Genomic DNA, 17,578 nt, shown 5'->3' on the forward strand with positions numbered 1-17,578 from the left:
TATATGGATATGGATATGAATATATAGTTAGATAGAAAGTGACTTGGAGAAGAAATATCACTTGTTTTTAAATTTGAAATGGAAGAATCCCGTATTTGAATTATTATATCCCCTATGATTTTGTTCTTGAAGGGTTTCGATCTTTGAGCAGGCAGGTAGGTAGTAAGGATATGTTTGGTGGATCAAGTGGGTAGGTATGCAGGTATGAGTATGGTATGAAAAGATGATATCACGATATTCCAAATGCATTCGCGCAGGTTTTGTAAGTTATGGTCTTTTTCGTTATTCTCAGATCTCGCTAACCCAAGAGATGAGATCATGAGTTTACAAACATATTACTCGCTTGAATATTCCATCTAGAGGACTATATAACCATAGCCTGTACTCCCTTCGCCGTCGCATCCTCCTCATTTTCAATTTCCTCCTCGCTCTCCTCATCCAAGTCCTCCAATGGATATGTCAGTATCGCTGCAATACCACCTAATCCCTCTAACCTCTTCCCACTTTCATGATCACTACTCAAGACCCTCGCTTCTCCTCCATCGTTTTTAACCTTGTCTACCACTTTGACCCATCTCTTTCTAACTCCTATTTCCTGACTTCGAAATAATTCATTACTTATTAATAGAACACCCCCTCCTGCTCCTACCGCACCCTGCTCAACTGCTTTCTCCACTTCAGCCGGTCCATACCATGCTCTACCGTCATCTTTCCGAAGCATCGTCATGAATTCATCCATAAATCGGGTTTCGCGGGCGTATTTCGTATTGCTGAGTTTAGCTAGTACTTCGGGACTCGTGAGGATTTCGTTGAGACTATGAAGATGACCGGAACTGCTGTGCACCACGACGAAATTATTCTTGTTGGCTAGTACAGCTTTCTTTCCGGTCCTGCTTGCTTCCTCCAGTATGTATTTCTGGAATCCCTGTGCGACAAATCCAGGACTTGCGAGTAATAATGGGCGTTGATGAGTAATATCTACATATCTCAGGAGAGTTTCGAGTACTGTCTGGTAAAAGCGCTTCATTCCATTATCAAAATCTCCGGCCATCCCAGCTCTCTTTTTCGGTATCCTGGTCTCGATTCTCTGTTTTAAAATGGTTTGATGTTCGGTGATTAAACATATATTGGCCATTCCCTCTTGCATCACGACCGCAGGTACTACGCCCTCTTTGTCCTCTCGTATGGCTTCTTTCACAACATCTAGAGCGACGGAGTCCCAACCATCTATTTTTGCGATTGTAAATTTGCGATTGAGTTCCAGATCGAGAGTATGGTATGCGCCGACCTTGACGTATAAGTTTTCCTCGCTTATGCGGCCTTTTACGTGTAATTGACCGGCTTGCGGATCGAAATCTAGAGATACTACGCTGATGGATAGGGTACAGTGTGTGCGGGTTGTGGTTACGCTTCCGGTGGCGGTCTCTCTGCTAATCTTGCGGAGGGCGCTGGCGCGTAGGATGTCGGTGGGAGTTATGAGGTTATAGGCATGCCACTAAAATAGATTAGAATTAACGAGTAAAGGAAGAGAAATGGGGAGTGAGCAGACCATATCTTCTGGTTCTTCCGGCATAAGAGTGATGGTTCCGGAGCCATCACGCTCGATGTGTTGTTCCAGGAGGCGCATAACGTTTGGATTTTGCAGAAGCGGTTTATTTCTAGAGAATTCAGTGGTATAAAATATTGTATATTTAAAATACTACACGTAGGACTTTCCAAGAGTATCGTGGTATCTTTGAAGTAAATTGTTTGGGTAGATTGTGTGGCTTGAAATTTGGAGGAGATTGTGTCACAATGTTGGAAGGAATTCAATTTATAGAATTTGGAGAAAAAAATATAATGATGATTTCACTGTAGGCTAAGTGATGGCGGGGTATCTAGTGTGCAGCCGGTGTCGTACTAAATTTCAGTCTATGATTTTCCAAGGCTGTCCCATTCCGTACATTTCATGTGTGAAATATATATGCGACGGTGTGTGAAGGTATGTGAAGGCATATGAAGATATATCAAGGTGGTAGACATTCACGGATTGATAATTCTTTGGATATGACTGGAGAATCTTTGGATGTCAATATGACATGGCATGACGTAAACAATACCATCAAGCGCAGGTTATCTTATCTGATTGGTCACGTGTCTGTCTGCATCTGTCCACTGCATCTGTCCACGGCAGCTTGAAAGACTCAGCAACTCATCTACACGCAGTCACTTGTTATTATATAGTAACTTGCCTCGCAGCTGACCTTGCAACTTACTGGCAAAAGTGTCTGAAAAGATGCAAAGTTGAAGAAAACATCATCACGTGCAATCAACATTCTCTCTCTCTCCAACACACATCTCATCACACCTACCGTTCGAGAGCGAAACAGGCGAAGAAGCCTCCACGGCAGTGGCCAAGCGGAGCGTCATATATCGAATCCATTTACACTGCATTTGCCTAGGCAGGATGCGAAATACCATATATACATATCTATGAGTAATCATATAAAACTATTTGGGACCTTTTATCCACATTGTCCATAAATCTCTGTAAAAATATTGGTTCCTATTCAATCACGCCCTGCTCTGCAATATAAATCTGTCACGTGTCTATCATTTTCCATCGTCGGACTCGGAGTTAAAATATAATCAAGCAAAGATCTTTGAAATCAAGGAGCAATAAGCTTTACCACGGAAACACATCAGCTATATAAATCTGGTATATAGGTAGGCCTGTTTCCCTTCTTCATTGTGTTTTTCACTTGGATCCTTTCTATCATGAGATCTTCTTTCACATCGCGTTTCAATCTCATAAGAAATCACTTTAAGCCATCGCTTCAAGCTACTCATTCAAGATCCTTTAGAGCTTCTTCAAAAAAGTACGTACTGCGTGATGAGTACCTCACTTGACACATCCTCCCTCTGTTACCTTGCATCGAATGCATTTTCAAGTCCAGGATGTTTTGACACACTCAGGTACCATTGAATTGTGTTCCTCTTAAACTCTGGGTGCTTCCCGTCGTTCTCATCGGGCACTATCATGCTGGCTCCTACCGCAATCTTTCAATACTGTTCGCCAATCTTTTAAACTTCGAAGCTAACGTGTATCTCAGCAGCAACATGACAAAATTTGATATCAATTCAAAGCTTCGTATGAACTCGGGATATGACATTCCTATCCTGGGCTATGGGGTTTACCAAACGTGCAGAGACACCACCATAGAAAAGTCCAGGGCAGACTAACATTGAATTTAGTCCGGCATCTCAATGTGAAGATCTAGTGACCAAAGCTTTTGATGCGGGTTATCGTCATGTAAGAACAACTCCAAGAAAAGAGGCTTCTAGAACTCCTCTAATATGGCACAGGTTGATTCAGCTGCGGCATATCGAAATGAAGGACCTTGCGCCATTGCAATTCAGAAATCCAGCATTCCACGAGAAGATATCTTCTTTACTAGTAAAATCCCACCTCGTGCCTTGAGCTATGAGAACACGAAAGCACAAGTCGCCAAAACTCTTATGGAAACTGGGCTTGACTACATTGATCTTATGCTCATTCACGCTCCATATGGTGGGCGAGATGCTCGTAAAGGTGCTTGGAAGGCTCTAGTTGAGGCTCAAGAAGAAGGAAAAATTCGCAGTCTTGGTGTCAGCAATTACGGTGTCCATCATCTCGACGAAATGGAAGTTTATATAAAAGAACTCGAGGAAGAAAGAGGTAAGGGTAGAGGTGGCGTTATTGATGTTGGTCAGTGGGAACTTCATCCAGTAAGTTATCTTATCATCTACTCGTCTCAATCTCCTTTATTTTCTTTTTTGGTGCACAACTATTCAATCAAGGATCAAAATTTGAGATGAATCCTCTCGAGATAACTCTCTCGTGCTTCCACATTTTGTTTTCTTTCCCAACTTCCCCTCAATGTCTTCGCGTAGATTTCGGTCATATTCCTTCCGAGAGACAATAGGACTAACCATAAACCAGTGGCTTGCTCGAGCTGATATTGTCTCGTGGTGTGAAAAGCGAGGCATCATTCTAGAAGCATATTCCCCTCTTGTTCGTGGCGAGAGGCATGACTCCGAACTGCTTCAACCACTCGCTAAGAAGTACAATAAAACCTCAGCCCAAATCCTACTAAGATGGAGTTTACAAAAGGGCTTTGTGCCCTTGCCAAAAACTGTTACTCCCAGCAGAATTAAGGAAAATACCGACATCTATGATTTCGAGCTCACTGCTGAGGAGATGAATGGGCTGGAAACAGGAGACTATTATGTGTGTGCTTGGGATCCTACTGTCGCTACTCTGGATCAATAGATGCAGCAATATGGAAAGTTGATAGAGATCTTGCAAATTAAAAAAGATGACGTGCGTTGGAGTTACCTAATTTTGGCGTACAAATCATACATTATCAGCTGAGATTTGTCCAATGAACAATCCCGTCATCTACAACAATTTTCTATCTGTATCTGAATAGGGCATATAAAGGAGATGGCCTACATATTTTCGAAATGATGCAAAGAATGAAGTAAGATACTCTGTTGGTTAGTTATCAGACGAATGAAAGCTTCATGACATAAATACCTCAAATGTAGGCATACGACACTACATAACATAAAGCTAACGTCCCCATCGCCTTTAAAATTCTTGGAGGATTGAAAAATCCGGCGCAAGTAGATGAAGAAATCACCTCGGTTCACATTTTGGTCTTGAGTACCATCGCAGCCACGTTTGAAGCAGAACACTCAAAATCAACTCCAAGCAGTAATAGTAAAGAACTATTGCTAGAGTACATAAGTATTTTCCCATCTTACCATCACCTCGTACACATCAGTAAGCATGAATCTGCCCGTCTTCCTCATTCTAGATATTCAAAGGCCTGAGTCTAGGAGGCATTAATTAACCGAACAAATCCCCTTAGTAGGTCAATGAATAACCCAATTTGCCCACCCACACCCACGCTTATCTGTGCCTGAAATATTATTTTCACGTAAGACTTGTAGCTCCGAGTACGAACGATATGTCACAGCCTCTGGTTCTTTGATTCTGTCCCCAAATCACCATCCTTATCATTTTTCAGAGCTACTTACAATGATCGGGTGCTACCAGTCCTCTGTTTAAAAGTAAACTTCAACGCGTTGAGAATTTCCAAACGACGAGATTGCTATAGTGAAGGATTTTACCTGCATGGGACACATCCCATAGCACTTCAGGATGAAGAAATCGGGTTGAGAATCACAAACTTCACTATCTATATCAAAACCACACTCCAAGCATAGTGATATTTCATATCCACTTCGATCTCTAATTACTTCTTTTGTTACTTTCATACCTGTATTTTTCTTGTTCGCTACAGAGTCTTGTTACTCTTTTCACAGTCTTGTTTCAAGAGAGAGTTCTTATCTGAAATGCGTATCATGGCTTCCTTATTTACGGCTGCGTGCATTCTGGCAGTTGGAGATGCAGCATCCAAGACTGGCGCTGCTTCTTCTAGGCAGATTTCTCAACGAACACACAAGTACTTCCCTAGTCCAGCTAAACCAATGATATTCGCCCAGACGGGCTTTACAAATACGTTACCTGTAGCATGTGCAAGTAAGTGTTTCAGGAATAATTCGCTGATCTCTATGTAACATCATATTCAGTTGACCATGAACGGAAGTCGTCCAAGACTTTTTTTTTTTTTGTAGATGAACCCATCTTTGCAGCATCGACGGCTCTAAATTGCCTCAAATCCGTTCCATTGAACTTCAACAAATCTATTTCATTCACTGAATGTATCAAACCATATTAACAGTTTCAAAGCACTCTGGCCCATAGGCAAATCCACTTACCAAGGAGTCAACTCCCTCTTCAACTTCCAAAACAACATTTACCAGAACAATTCTTCCTATACCCCTCTTCACTTCATCTATGAAACCAGTAACTGCAGGTTTTTCTACAAAAAGTAAGATATGTACGATATGCAAGGCCTCTAGAAACGATCCGAAAACACCATTTGGGGAAATAAAAAATGTGGAGAGGGGAGCACGACGACGACAGATCACTCGTTTCCGAGTGGTGCCGATAACACGGTAGTGTATTCAAGCGCGGTGGACTCGCAATCGAGGTTGATTTCAGGATCGAGTGGAAAGAAATGGCCGCTGTGTAGTAGTGCGGATGCGACAACAACGGTTAAGAGTGGATATTTAGCACCGAAGGGTAGCTTGACTACAACTTCTGTGACTAGATCGATGATTTTGAGTGTCAATGGTGGAAGTAGAGCCAAGAATACCTCTTCTGCTAGCGCAAGTATGGCCACAACAACAACAATGGCTAGTGCTAGTAGTACAAGTATTGGAAGTGTGGACACTAAGTAATTTAATGGCGGGGCCAGTTGCTTGCGAGATGCCTGGTGGGTGATAGCATTGACAGCTGCTGGGGGAAGCTTATTGGCTTGAAAGAGTCCATGATACATACTGAAAGTTCAAGCATTTTATTTTCTTGACTGCCATAATAACCTTTCTTTTTCTCTCGTTCGTTTTTTCTACCACTTCACAAGATGTTTGGCTACCGGGCTCTATTATACGATTCTATCGCATGATACCATATACCATTAGATCCCAGAATCTGTTGTACAATATAATCAGTTGAATCACAAAACAGTTCAAAATAAAAGGATTTGACCTCATAAAGAAGCTGTAATTAGTTTCGGTTAAGTAGATTCTATTCCATTTCATCATGATATACCAATACACTTTTCACATTATGCCTTCGATAGAACGCCAAATAAGAAACCCTAGCAACCTCCAACTCCCTAGATTAGTACTCAATCCTCCATGTCCTCATCCTCATTCTTTCCCGTTGGCACTTTAGTAAGAACATCAAAGGCTCCAGTGCCGACCTTGCTCATCCTTCCTATCACAATTCTACTACTTGGGTTGGCCAAGTCATCCCAATCACACTCTGCGACTGCATCTGCCAAGAAACCAACAGTTGTCTCGAAACTCATCTTCATGAAAGGACTGACACTGCCCTTCATTCCATTTCGGTTAAATGGACTGAAGCCACCACCTCTGGTCATGTAGTCTGCAATCAAATTCAAATGACGCATATCTACGGCAATAGCGTGACCATCGAAAACACTGTGCAATTCCTGCACGATGGTTGATCGACAAGCCTCCACACCATAATTCTCGAGCATTGCGGCGATGTCATTGGTCGAGATCTTGTTGGGGTTGATGAATGCGGCATAATTTTGCATTGCCTTAAGATTGACACCCTCGGTATGAACCACTGGTATCTTAACCATCTTTCCTGTCTTGGAATCCTTGACTTCGTTGTCGCCATCATAGGTACATGATCCAATGCCTGGAATGTGCTGGATGAGGCAAGATCGAAGAGCTTCTTCAACAATGGAAAGCATGAGAACCTTAGGAACATCGGCATCATATTCAAGGCTAACATCGCACCACTCTGCGTTATCCTGGTCGAAGCGGAAACGAGTAATATCTTCGCATCGTTTCTTGACTTGGGCTTCGAGCTCCTCGGACGCAGCGGTTGTCTTGCGCTTTTTGCGCTCTCCATTCTCATCATCACCTTCATCTTCATCATCACTTTGTGCTGCACGTGGACTGCCCCCAATTCCTTCGTCTTCCATGTCTTCAACATCTTCGGGCTCAGCATTTTGTGCCTGAACCGCATCATCTTCATCATCGTTTGCAGCATAACTAACAGCTTCAGAGCGGTTTGCTTTCTGCTTGTCGTTTGTTGCATCATCATCACCGTCGTCATCTTCGTCATCTTCGCCCATTTCTCTCTCTGCATCTGGTCTAGCCTCTTCTATAGTACCGACAGATTTTCCAATTTCTGGTACTGCAGCAGTATTTGCTTTGCCGGCCTTTTCAACCTTCTTTCGTCCCAAAGCCTTGCGTGTGAGATGTTGAAGCTTTGATGTAAACCTTCGTTGAAGTGTGAAGAGAACATCGTCAATGTCAATGGCGTAGGTTTCACAGTACTCCTTTGAAGGGAAAAGCTTGATATGAATATCGTAGATCTTAGCTTGCTGGAAAGCTACTCCACGTCCAATTCGCTCTTTGACTGTAGCCCAATCTAATACCTCAGCCAAAGAAAGAATGCTTATAGACTTGGCGAATTTTTCACATTCGTCAGGAGTTAACTCTTCGTTGAGGGTTAATGTCATTGATGGCGTTGAAATATGGTTACTTGCCGTCATGACAATTTCACGAAGACGTGGGATACCGAGTGTGACGTTCTTAGAAGAGTGGCCAGCCAAATGGAAAGTGTTGAGCGTCATTTGTGTCGACGGTTCACCTACAGACTGACCAGCAACAATACCAACAGCTTCACCAGGTTCGACGACAGACTTCAAGTATTTGGCAACGAGAACTGGTTCCAAAGCTTTTCTTGGTCCGACACCATCTGGATGATCCTTGTCTTTAACCAGACCATCTGGGTTGGTCTTCATGTAGTTCGTCAAAGTCTCGAAATATTTCTCGGATGTTGCGTATCCATATTTTCCAGGGTTGTATTCGGAAAGAACCGGATCAGGACCATTGAGATCATTCGCTTTTGCATGCTTCAAAGCTTTCTTCATCCGTTTAATGATTGCTTCCTTCTCTTCAAAAATAGTTTCATAGCGAGGGTCGCCATAGTTCAACTGGGCAAGCTCTGACATGAGATTCTGCAATAAGAACTTAAAGTCGGTCAAATGCTTCTGCTTGGTCACATCGAGTCCATCTTCACCATAAATGAATTGAATCATGGATCCGTCGGAATCTCGCACGGAAGTATCGTACTCGACCTTAAGACCCTCCATACCCTTGATCAGACATCTTTGTAGATATCCGGATCTGGAAGTTTTGACTGCGGTATCAATCAGACCTTCTCTACCAGCCATTGCGTGGAAGTAGTATTCTTGTGGCCGAATTCCAGTCAAGAAACGATTGACAATATAACCTCCCGCTCTAATATGCGTATCGAATGGCTTGAAGCATGGAAGAGATTTTCCGCTCACCATCAACGGTACTCTACGTCCTTCCAAGACTTGTTGTCCCAAATTACAAGAAATAAGATTGGCGTTGACAGCACTACCTTTGGCTCCAGAAACTGTCATATTCTGCATTTGGTTGTGCGGGAATTGTTTGACCAAGCCTTGGGGAAGACATGCATTAGTAATGGAGGTAGAAAGCTTTCCGGCGCGAGCGTTCATCAACGCGTCTAGGCCTGCTTGTTTGGAATCGTCTCTCATGACATCCTCCAATCTATTGAGTAGCTCTTGATCGGTTTCGGTAGGTTTTTGGTCTTCAAGAGAAACGTACTTGGCGGCCACCTCAAGACCAATCTTACCAGCATCTGACAAAGTCTCGATACGAGTTTGCTCGCCTTCAGGGGTGAGCCTGAGATCATCCATTCCGCAAGTGAAAGCCCTCATGTGGAGATACTTCGTGAGCAAGCGACCTAGGATACTGAGGAGCTTTCCAGCTGTAGCAGGGCCATAGACCTCATGGACAGAGTGGATAAGACCACCTCCAGCAGGGCCGATCTGTGCTTTGTCCAAAATTCCAGTAATGAACTCACCACCATTGAAAAGCACAACACCTTCCTCTGAGTCCGCACCCCATCGATCAGCTGGAGTTTGAGTTTTTCCTGTAAGAGATATTGGGGCGCAGTTGAGAGGTGTGATATTTTTTAAGATTGTTGTGATGACCTGCTTTCCAGTCCAACGTGCGACAGGTTTAATGATCGCAGGTGGCACGGTCACTATGCGCTCGCCTACAATATGTCCACTTTCTGGGCGAATACAATTGTAGATAAGTTGTTGATAGGTAGCTCGATCAAAGTACGTATCTTTGTTACACATCCAAACGGAAACGGAAATGTGATCTTGAATTAAACCTCTTAGAGGTTTACCAGCGGTTGCACTTAGATATTGATGATCAGTGTCAGCAATCTGCAGCGCTTCTGCCCGGGCAACTTCGGTTTGTGGGAAATGCATGTTCATTTCGTCTCCATCGAAATCAGCATTGTAGGTGTTACAGTTGGCGTAGTGCATGCGAATTGTCTTCTCTCCTGGGAGTACTCTGGCTCTGTGGCCCATAATAGAGGGCTTATGCAGAGTTGGTTGACGATTCATGAGCACAACATCTCCGTTGGTAAGATGTCGATAAACTTTCTTGTTGCGAGCACCGCTAGCCCCATTACTGGACGAGGCAAGCAATTGATTCGCCAGTGCCATTCTCTCGTCCTGTGTCTTTGAGCGTAGATTGATGACTTGTCCATTCTCGTTTTCGATTGCAGCGGCACCAGGCCATTTGTCGACACCATTAATAACTGCTTGCTGCATTTCCTTGAAGTTATGACTTGTGACAGGTTCTGGGTATGTGAGCTTTTTGGCGAAAACAGGAGGAACACCGATTTCGTTCGTTTCGATATTTGGATCTGGAGAGATGACGGAGCGAGCGGCAAAGTTGACACGTTTACCCATCATATTCTTTCTGAAAAGACCTTCCTTTTTCTCCAATTTTTGCTTGATACCATCTTCATTTTTCTTTCCAGCTGCACCTTGGATGGGATTTCGATCTCTATCAATCAATGAATTAACAGCGTCCTGCATCGAACAACAGGCTTCTTGGAGGTCAAAGAAATCTCTCTTTCTCAATGTTTGGCTTTGCGACGGCCTATCGGGATTCTGTATATCAAGATAAATTTGGTTCACAGTATCAGCACTCTTTAAGATCTGCTTGTACAAAGAATTTTGTTGTGCTTCAGCAATTTCACCATCGCCTGTCTTCGCTTCGGGGCGATATCTATTTGGAGGGACAAGAAGTGTTTGTAGGAAGAACATATCAGCCTTGACCGCGGATGGCTTCTTGGCGGATGATCGGGAATTGTAGACAAGGGACAGAATTTCTTGTTCTTTTTCGAACAGCAATGTCAATGATGCTTTAACTTCCATAGCATCTACATATCGCTGCGGTAGTGGTGCGACTCGAGGTTTAGAGCTTGAAGTTGCGGAGCCATCCATGACCACATCCCCATCCACGTCGAGGCTTTCGCCTTCGCCTTCGTCCTCATCCTCGTTGGATTCCAAGTCTATATCTGCAATACCTTCGTCGCCATCCCGATCTTTCTTCTCACCATGAACCAATTGAACGGCATTCACAGCTCGATAGCTGCCTTGAGCCATCTTGGCCTTGTCTTTGACACTCAAAGATTTCTCGAAAATCTTCACATATCGGTCCTTTCGGTAAGTTGGAGATATACCTTGACAGTTTCCACATAGCCTTCCTGCAGTTATTGCTTTCATGAAGCTCTTAACTACAACTCGGCGTGCTTCAGCCACACCTTCATGCTTTTCTCTTCTCCATTCCCATCCAGAGGCCTTAGCGGCCTTCAGCTCCTTTTTGACAAATGCAAGTCGTCTTCGAATGACACTGTCGATGGGAGACTCGTCGTCAGAATCGCTAGCAGGCTCTTCTCCTTCTTTTGGCTGAGCAACTTCGATATTTTCAATCTCCTCGGCGGCGCTGAGCAGACCTTGTTGAATCAGGCGCAATTTGCAAACATATCGATTGACCTCCTTGCGCGACATTCTGAACTGATGGCAGTACTTGCATTTTGATCGCAATAATCGCAAAACTTGGTCCATAAAAGTTGGGTGGTAAACGGGAGCGGGTAAGTCGATATGGCCTGCATGACCAGGGCAGGAAAAGGAACTGAGGTTACATGTTGTGCAGCTTTCTAATGTTAGTATTATATGCAATTGAATGGATAATTACTTACTTGTTATCACCCCATGCGCCTAAAGCTGGATCATAAAGACCTCCTGGAACTGGGTGAAGAAGACTGTCAAAAGTAACAGGATTCTCTATCCTCTTCACAGAGAGAGATTTGATCTCAGCCGTTGAAAGAAATGCAAAGTCAACGCTCTCAATGGCTGACGGAACTGGCTGTGAGATATTCATTATGATTGGCAGTTAACGCTAAAGCAGGAATACTGCCATAGGTTGTCTGATTAGATTGAAAATTTGCGATTCCGTAGAGTTCGCAAGTTGAAGCTTCAATGTAAATACAAAAAAAGTTCCTTCCGTCGGGGAAACTTTTTTTTCGCCGACCCCCGGTCTTGATAAGGCAGTACGATAACCCCATCTACTGATCACGTGTTAACTGAAGTTCTAGGGTTTTGGTATGGCCAGACAGAGCTTCTTCATGATTCGCGTGTGAGTATTTAACGATTACGATAGGATACTTCAAGATCACCAACTTAGTGTATGTGCGCCATACGTTTCTTTTCTAATACATAATTGATAAACATATATCTTTGACAACATGGATCGAGGGAAAGCTTCTCCAATCCTAGCACCTCGACATGATTCCTCCAGCCGTGTTGGCAAGCCAGAGTCTGCTGCTGAGAAGCTCGCATCTTTGAAAGCTAGAGTCGCAGCTGCAGTCGGTGGTAGCAAGGCGAAGGGTGGATTGAATGTTGGTTTACATCCTATGCTTGCGAAAGGAGGGTTGAATGTCGATCTTCACCCAGCACTACAAGACCTTGGACAATACAAGCCCTCAAAATCAACTGCGCCCAAGTTCGCAACCAGCATCGGAAATGCTCGCCCTCAACAAGAAAAGGCGACGGCGAAGCCTAGGAAGCAACTTGATATTTCGGGGCCTTCAACGGAAGAAATCCGCAACAACCCATACTTTGACATGAGCCTAGGTGGGCAAACGGCAACGCCAAAGAATAGACATTCGAGACAACTAGTTTTCAACCAGAAAGGGAAATATATAGCACAAGCGAATGCACTTCGAAGACAGGCCGCCCTAGAGGCTATGAAAAAGCGTATCGCCGAGTCTTCGCGAAAGATTGGTATTGACGAGGATATTGATACCGAGAAGAAATTTCTTGTTGAAGCACCGCCAGAGATCGAATGGTGGGACGAAGGCCTGGTAGATGGCAAAAATTATGACGATATTTCGAATCCAAAGACACTCAAAATCGGTACCCCAGACTCAATTATTACAGAATATGTTCAGCATCCCGTTTTACTTGAACCGCCTCAAGAAAAGAATGCGCCTGCGCCTAAGCCTATGTTCCTGACCGCGAAAGAGCAAGCTAAACTACGGAGGCAGCGTCGAATGGCTGAATTGAAGGAACAGCAAGCAAAGATCAGACTTGGATTGGAACCTGCGCCGCCTCCAAAGGTCAAGAAGGGAAATCTCATGCGTGTATTGGGAGAAGAAGCTGTCAAGGATCCAACCGCAGTCGAAGCTCGCGTCAACCGAGAAATTGCAGATCGACACCAGAAACATGTCGAGACAAACCAAGATCGAAAATTGACAAAAGAACAGAGACATGAGAAACTGGCTGCTAACCAGGAGAAGGATGCTGCAAAGGGCATCCATGCGTTAGTATTTAAGATTGGGAGCCTTGCGAATGGTAGTCACAGATTCAAAATCGCCAAAAACGCAGAGCAGCATGCTCTCACAGGCATTTGTATTCTACATCCAAGATTCAACTTGGTGGTTGTCGAGGGTGGTGAGCATAGTATCAGGCAATATAAAAAGCTCATGATGCAACGAATAGACTGGACTGAAAATTCGCCCACGCGAATCAAGGAGGGTACAAAAGCAGACGCACTACAAGATTGGTTGAAGGCAGAAGATGAGAAAGGAGAGTTGAAGGATATGACGCTGAATAAATGCCAATTGGTCTGGGAAGGAGAGCAGAAGTCTAGGGCATTCAGGAAATGGCAAAGTAAGGTATGCGAGACAGATAGTGCAGCTCGAGATGCCTTGACAAGGTCAAAAATGGACAGCTTTTGGACTGTGGCGAAGAGCATGAATTAGAAGTAATGGCGGTGATTATACCTTTTTTTTATTAGAGCCCTACCACAGAATTAGATACCAAACAAACCAATTTATTTTCCTTTCTCGGGCCACAAACCGCCGTTACTATCTTACAATTGTGGTGTGTACCCTTCCCTAGACGTCAACAAATGACTATCCATCAAAGTCTACCTATGCATCTAGCTGCATCAACGACGCCTCCATTTCATCATCATCCATACCATACTCATCCTCTTTAACTGTTTGCTCATTGCCATTCTTGATGCCATCCATTGGGTCACCCTTTCCACCACCTCTCAATGCTTGAAGCGTCTCTTCATACTGCTTCTCCTTAAATTTCTCTAGGTCCTGCAAGCTCCACGTACTAATCCCCTCCTGGTCTTTAGCCTTGAATGGCTGTGCCATATTCCGTAAGAATTTCTTCGCACTTCCTACCGCCATGTCAGTACTCAAATTGACCTCACTGTCGAGAATTGCCTGGTTGATCCATTTTGGCAATTGAGTTCGCTTCTTCAAGAATCGACGATCGGCCAACACCATGATTCCATAATCATCTTTCCCTCTGAGTACACGTCCCAAACATTGGGCTGCATGTCTCATGGCATCGAAAGATAGGAAATCATTCTCTCTGATCCGGTATGTTTCACGGAGGAACTCTAGTCGCGCTTTCAGAATTCGAGATTCGGTGTATTGGAATGGTACTCCGATACATAGCACAGTGCGTCCGTATTGATGGTCGAAATCGATACCCTCACTAACTTTTCCACGAGCGACACAAAGAAGGATAGCTCCCCGTCCGTTGCAACACGCCGTGCGATAGGTCTCTAATGCTAGAGATGTTTCTTGTGCATCAGGAGTTTCCACAAGAATAAGCTTGTATTTCCAAACCTCATCTAAAATACCCATTCCTTGCCACATACTAATAATTGATTCCATGTAGAGGTAGGATGGAAAGAAAACGACCATGCCATCCGGAGTGAGCTTGGACATCTCTGTTAGTAAATTGCCGTAATTACGGACAACAGCAGGCTCATTTCGAACTTGAAATCCCGAAGAAATTGCAACCTGGTCTGATCCTCTTGTGACAATCATAGGCAAAAAAGAGCGTCGAGCGAGGGTCATGGGATAAGATTCCTGGACAACACACTCGAAATTGAGCATTTTAGGATACATTTCGAGTGGAGAAATGGTACCAGACGTGATAATTACAGAGCTGAAGCGCTCAAAGACGGGCTTGATTGCTATTGCAGCATCAAGACAGGTGAAGTGAAGAACAGGGTTAGGAACTTCGGCAGTATCAGATTCATAAGGCTCAAGTATAAGAAGAAATCCCTTCTCATATGTCGCTACGAGAGTGGCAAAAGTTGCTACTTCCTGAAGTGGTTGATAGTCCTCAATATTGGTGAGTTCTAGTGTCCGCACAAGGGATGTTAGACGTTCTGCGCAAAATCTCAGAGGCTTCTTCTCGATGTATGTGTACTCCTTTAGATGAGCCAAAAAAGATGCCGGTGTCTCCGAGATAACTTGCCGGACTTTCATTCGTGTCTTCTTAAGATTAGCCGCTAGCTTTTCGATTTGGCTATAGTTTTACTTACCTTAAGGTATTCGATGAACCGTTTCAGGAAAACGACAAAATGTTCAGCCCTCCGAATGTTTCCAGGCACAGCTTCTTTGAGGAGGTCGTCCGGTAGAGCTAGAAAGATGTGAGTAACTATGTAATTTTTAGTGTGATATATAATAGAAACGAACCAGGATTTGACATGAAGGCATCCTCTGCTCGAGCTTCATCGGCACCGCGCAGTCCCTCGACCAATTTAGCGTATTCATCCTTGAGTTTTTCTGAGTCGCTATCCCTCAAATCCGAAATCCTGCTTTCGAGATTCATAGCTCCACGAGTGGCCCTTCGAAGCGAGTCATCCGTGATGTCAGTACTTAAGGATTCGATGCACACGTTATCAATATTATGTGCTTCGTCAAATACAACTATGCAATCCTTCGACAGCTCTTTAGAAACTCTCTCGGCGATTTTAGGGTCGAGTAAGTAATGGTATGAGTAAATGATCACGTTGCAGAAAGACATCTAGCACCGTTAGTTACTGAAGCTGCCAAGACATTACCACTCACCATTCGCCTGGAGGTAAAGTATGGGCATTGTTTGTGTTCCTCGCCATATCTCATGATCCCATCCAATGTCCATACTCCATTTGGTATAAGATTATGTGGTTCGAGGAGGTCCAGGTTCTATTATAGACACGTCAATACAATCATAATCAGCATGACAATGAAAAGACCTACATCATGATAAATGCACACCGGTACATCTTCGCCTCTCTCCTTCTTCTCTTTCACAAATCCAGCAGTCAAACTTCGACAGCGAGCATCCACAACAGCACCACTCTTTTCCCGCTTCACAGAGGGATGGAGACATAAATTTTTACGACTAGTCAATCCTAATCCACGGAAGTCTTCCTGGTGCCCGAGTTGTTCGGCCCTATATTTCATAAGAGCTTTCAATTCTGCCAAAGCTTTTTCAATTTCGGACATAGTACCTAAGCACTCATTAGTATGTCTCCTTCATCTTCAAGATCGGGCTGTATCACGTGAGCAGTAAATGAGTTTCCGATGCTCTGGGTAGTATTGTTGATATGCAACGATCAAAGACAACAGTGAGATGGTCTTTCCAGTACCCGAAGGCATCTCCAAAACACAATGGCCGCCGGCATCAAGCGTTCCTGTCAGAAATATCAGCAACGATGATCTTACGGTGAGCAGGCAAGGGGCGAAATACTTTTCAGATCGCACATGTAGCTGAATTAACATTATACATTAGCATCAAAAGTTCTCTCTGGTGTAAGCTACGGCATGGTGAAATGACATACGCATATTGTTCTATGAAAGAAATCAGAATTTGTACTCAGTATCAAGATCATCATGGATGCCTACCTGGATATATCCTGGGATATGGAAAGAGCACTGGCAAATCACTGGTTCATCTATCAGTTCCGATACTTTTTTTCTAGCAGGCCAATAAACACATACTCAATATTGAACTTCATTTTGAAGAGGCAGCGCCGTTGGTGCTGTTGATGTTGCTGATTAAAAATGGTTGTACTTGAGGTTGAAGTAAAATAGCCTTCTTGTAAGGCGTAGGGCTGGCTCAAAAGCGGCATCGCATCCGTGCTGTTACTTCAGACCAGTCGGAGAAGCAGCATTTCATACCAATTCAACGCGATGTCTAGTACTATTGCCATCTGAACTTTCTGGGGCATGCTTTGATTTTTATAAATTGTGTTTTTGCTTCCACTGGGTAGAAGCGAAAGAGTTACAAAAACCTATGCTTCCATCCTGAATAATGCTCGTGGAGCCTATACGCAAGGCTGAAATGATGTTTTCTCAGGAGATTGTGAATGTGTGCCGCATGTTTTGAAGAACAGGCTCTGCAGCGTGCTGTTGCTGAGGTATTGCTTTTCGCTGCTGCCCTCCAATGAAGGAGAACAGTAATCTACGATTGGTGTACTCGAAGAGAATCAAAGGTGCATAGATCAAGCACGTTTGGTCAATTCAAAGTGCGAATCTATTAGTGGCGTGCGTTGTTATTACTAAATGCATATTCTATCTCAATTTATCTGTTTCCGTCGAATTCAATTTCTGTTAAGTTCTAGAAGATGAAGATAAGTCACGAAGTAATTTTATGTACATTTATGGCATCTACATCATGGAGGTTTTGGTGTAGAAAATCTCAAGAGACCTCTCCAC

The 17,578-nt window shown here is 43.7% G+C and overlaps 6 protein-coding genes across 6 annotated transcripts; 2 read left to right on the top strand and 4 right to left on the bottom strand.

Annotated features, from left to right (window-relative positions):
* Positions 1-270: 270 nt before the first annotated feature.
* On the bottom strand, positions 271-2,008 carry Bcdom34. Its single transcript, XM_024696827.1, has 2 exons — positions 1,550-2,008; positions 271-1,495 (listed from the first exon to the last, which is right to left on the bottom strand). Exons 1-2 carry the CDS (start codon positions 1,625-1,627, stop codon positions 365-367), a joined length of 1,209 nt encoding a protein of 402 aa, XP_024552640.1. The 5' UTR covers positions 1,628-2,008; the 3' UTR covers positions 271-364.
* A 532-nt stretch (positions 2,009-2,540) lies between these two features.
* Positions 2,541-4,475, top strand: BCIN_13g04360 (hypothetical protein). The gene is made up of 5 exons (XM_024696828.1): positions 2,541-2,858; positions 3,096-3,182; positions 3,235-3,292; positions 3,346-3,747; positions 3,962-4,475. The coding sequence occupies exons 1-5, from the start codon at positions 2,758-2,760 to the stop codon at positions 4,289-4,291; spliced, it is 978 nt and encodes a 325-aa protein (XP_024552641.1). The 5' UTR covers positions 2,541-2,757; the 3' UTR covers positions 4,292-4,475.
* Positions 4,476-5,888: 1,413 nt separating this feature from the next.
* Positions 5,889-6,534, bottom strand: BCIN_13g04370 (hypothetical protein). The gene has a single exon (XM_024696829.1). It carries the CDS (start codon positions 6,429-6,431, stop codon positions 6,018-6,020), a length of 414 nt encoding a protein of 137 aa, XP_024552642.1. The 5' UTR covers positions 6,432-6,534; the 3' UTR covers positions 5,889-6,017.
* Positions 6,535-6,653: 119 nt separating this feature from the next.
* Positions 6,654-12,012, bottom strand: Bcrpa190. Its single transcript, XM_024696830.1, has 2 exons — positions 11,759-12,012; positions 6,654-11,712 (listed from the first exon to the last, which is right to left on the bottom strand). The coding sequence occupies exons 1-2, from the start codon at positions 11,938-11,940 to the stop codon at positions 6,783-6,785; spliced, it is 5,112 nt and encodes a 1,703-aa protein (XP_024552643.1). The 5' UTR covers positions 11,941-12,012; the 3' UTR covers positions 6,654-6,782.
* Positions 12,013-12,191: 179 nt separating this feature from the next.
* On the top strand, positions 12,192-13,911 carry Bcprp3. The gene has a single exon (XM_024696831.1). It carries the CDS (start codon positions 12,305-12,307, stop codon positions 13,820-13,822), a length of 1,518 nt encoding a protein of 505 aa, XP_024552644.1. The 5' UTR covers positions 12,192-12,304; the 3' UTR covers positions 13,823-13,911.
* Positions 13,912-13,939: 28 nt separating this feature from the next.
* BCIN_13g04400 (hypothetical protein) lies at positions 13,940-16,895 on the bottom strand. The gene is made up of 10 exons (XM_024696832.1): positions 16,862-16,895; positions 16,766-16,806; positions 16,702-16,711; positions 16,611-16,630; positions 16,423-16,554; positions 16,118-16,371; positions 15,947-16,063; positions 15,572-15,902; positions 15,418-15,515; positions 13,940-15,367 (listed from the first exon to the last, which is right to left on the bottom strand). The coding sequence occupies exons 1-10, from the start codon at positions 16,876-16,878 to the stop codon at positions 13,994-13,996; spliced, it is 2,394 nt and encodes a 797-aa protein (XP_024552645.1). The 5' UTR covers positions 16,879-16,895; the 3' UTR covers positions 13,940-13,993.
* Positions 16,896-17,578: the final 683 nt, after the last annotated feature.

Source organism: Botrytis cinerea, chromosome 13 (assembly GCF_000143535.2).
Source record: "Botrytis cinerea B05.10 chromosome 13, complete sequence".
Taxonomy (NCBI): domain Eukaryota; kingdom Fungi; phylum Ascomycota; class Leotiomycetes; order Helotiales; family Sclerotiniaceae; genus Botrytis; species Botrytis cinerea.

Bases quoted from the DNA above. Each gene is read 5' to 3' on its own strand.
- Bcdom34 (XM_024696827.1), bottom strand. From the start codon at position 1,627: ATGCGCCTCCTGGAACAACACATCGAGCGTGATGGCTCCGGAACCATC. The intron at 1,496-1,549 runs GTCTGCTCACTC...AATCTATTTTAG, and splicing joins CGGAAGAACCAGAAGATATG to TGGCATGCCTATAACCTCAT.
- BCIN_13g04360 (XM_024696828.1), top strand. From the start codon at position 2,758: ATGAGATCTTCTTTCACATCGCGTTTCAATCTCATAAGAAATCACTTT. The intron at 3,183-3,234 runs GTGCAGAGACAC...CATTGAATTTAG, and splicing joins GGCTATGGGGTTTACCAAAC to TCCGGCATCTCAATGTGAAG. The intron at 3,293-3,345 runs GTAAGAACAACT...AATATGGCACAG, and splicing joins TTGATGCGGGTTATCGTCAT to GTTGATTCAGCTGCGGCATA.
- BCIN_13g04370 (XM_024696829.1), bottom strand. From the start codon at position 6,431: ATGTATCATGGACTCTTTCAAGCCAATAAGCTTCCCCCAGCAGCTGTC.
- Bcrpa190 (XM_024696830.1), bottom strand. From the start codon at position 11,940: ATGAATATCTCACAGCCAGTTCCGTCAGCCATTGAGAGCGTTGACTTT. The intron at 11,713-11,758 runs GTAAGTAATTAT...AACATTAGAAAG, and splicing joins GGCGCATGGGGTGATAACAA to CTGCACAACATGTAACCTCA.
- Bcprp3 (XM_024696831.1), top strand. From the start codon at position 12,305: ATGGATCGAGGGAAAGCTTCTCCAATCCTAGCACCTCGACATGATTCC.
- BCIN_13g04400 (XM_024696832.1), bottom strand. The intron at 16,372-16,422 runs GTGATACAGCCC...ATGAGTGCTTAG, and splicing joins GAAACTCATTTACTGCTCAC to GTACTATGTCCGAAATTGAA. The intron at 15,516-15,571 runs GTTCGTTTCTAT...ACATCTTTCTAG, and splicing joins TGCCTTCATGTCAAATCCTG to CTCTACCGGACGACCTCCTC.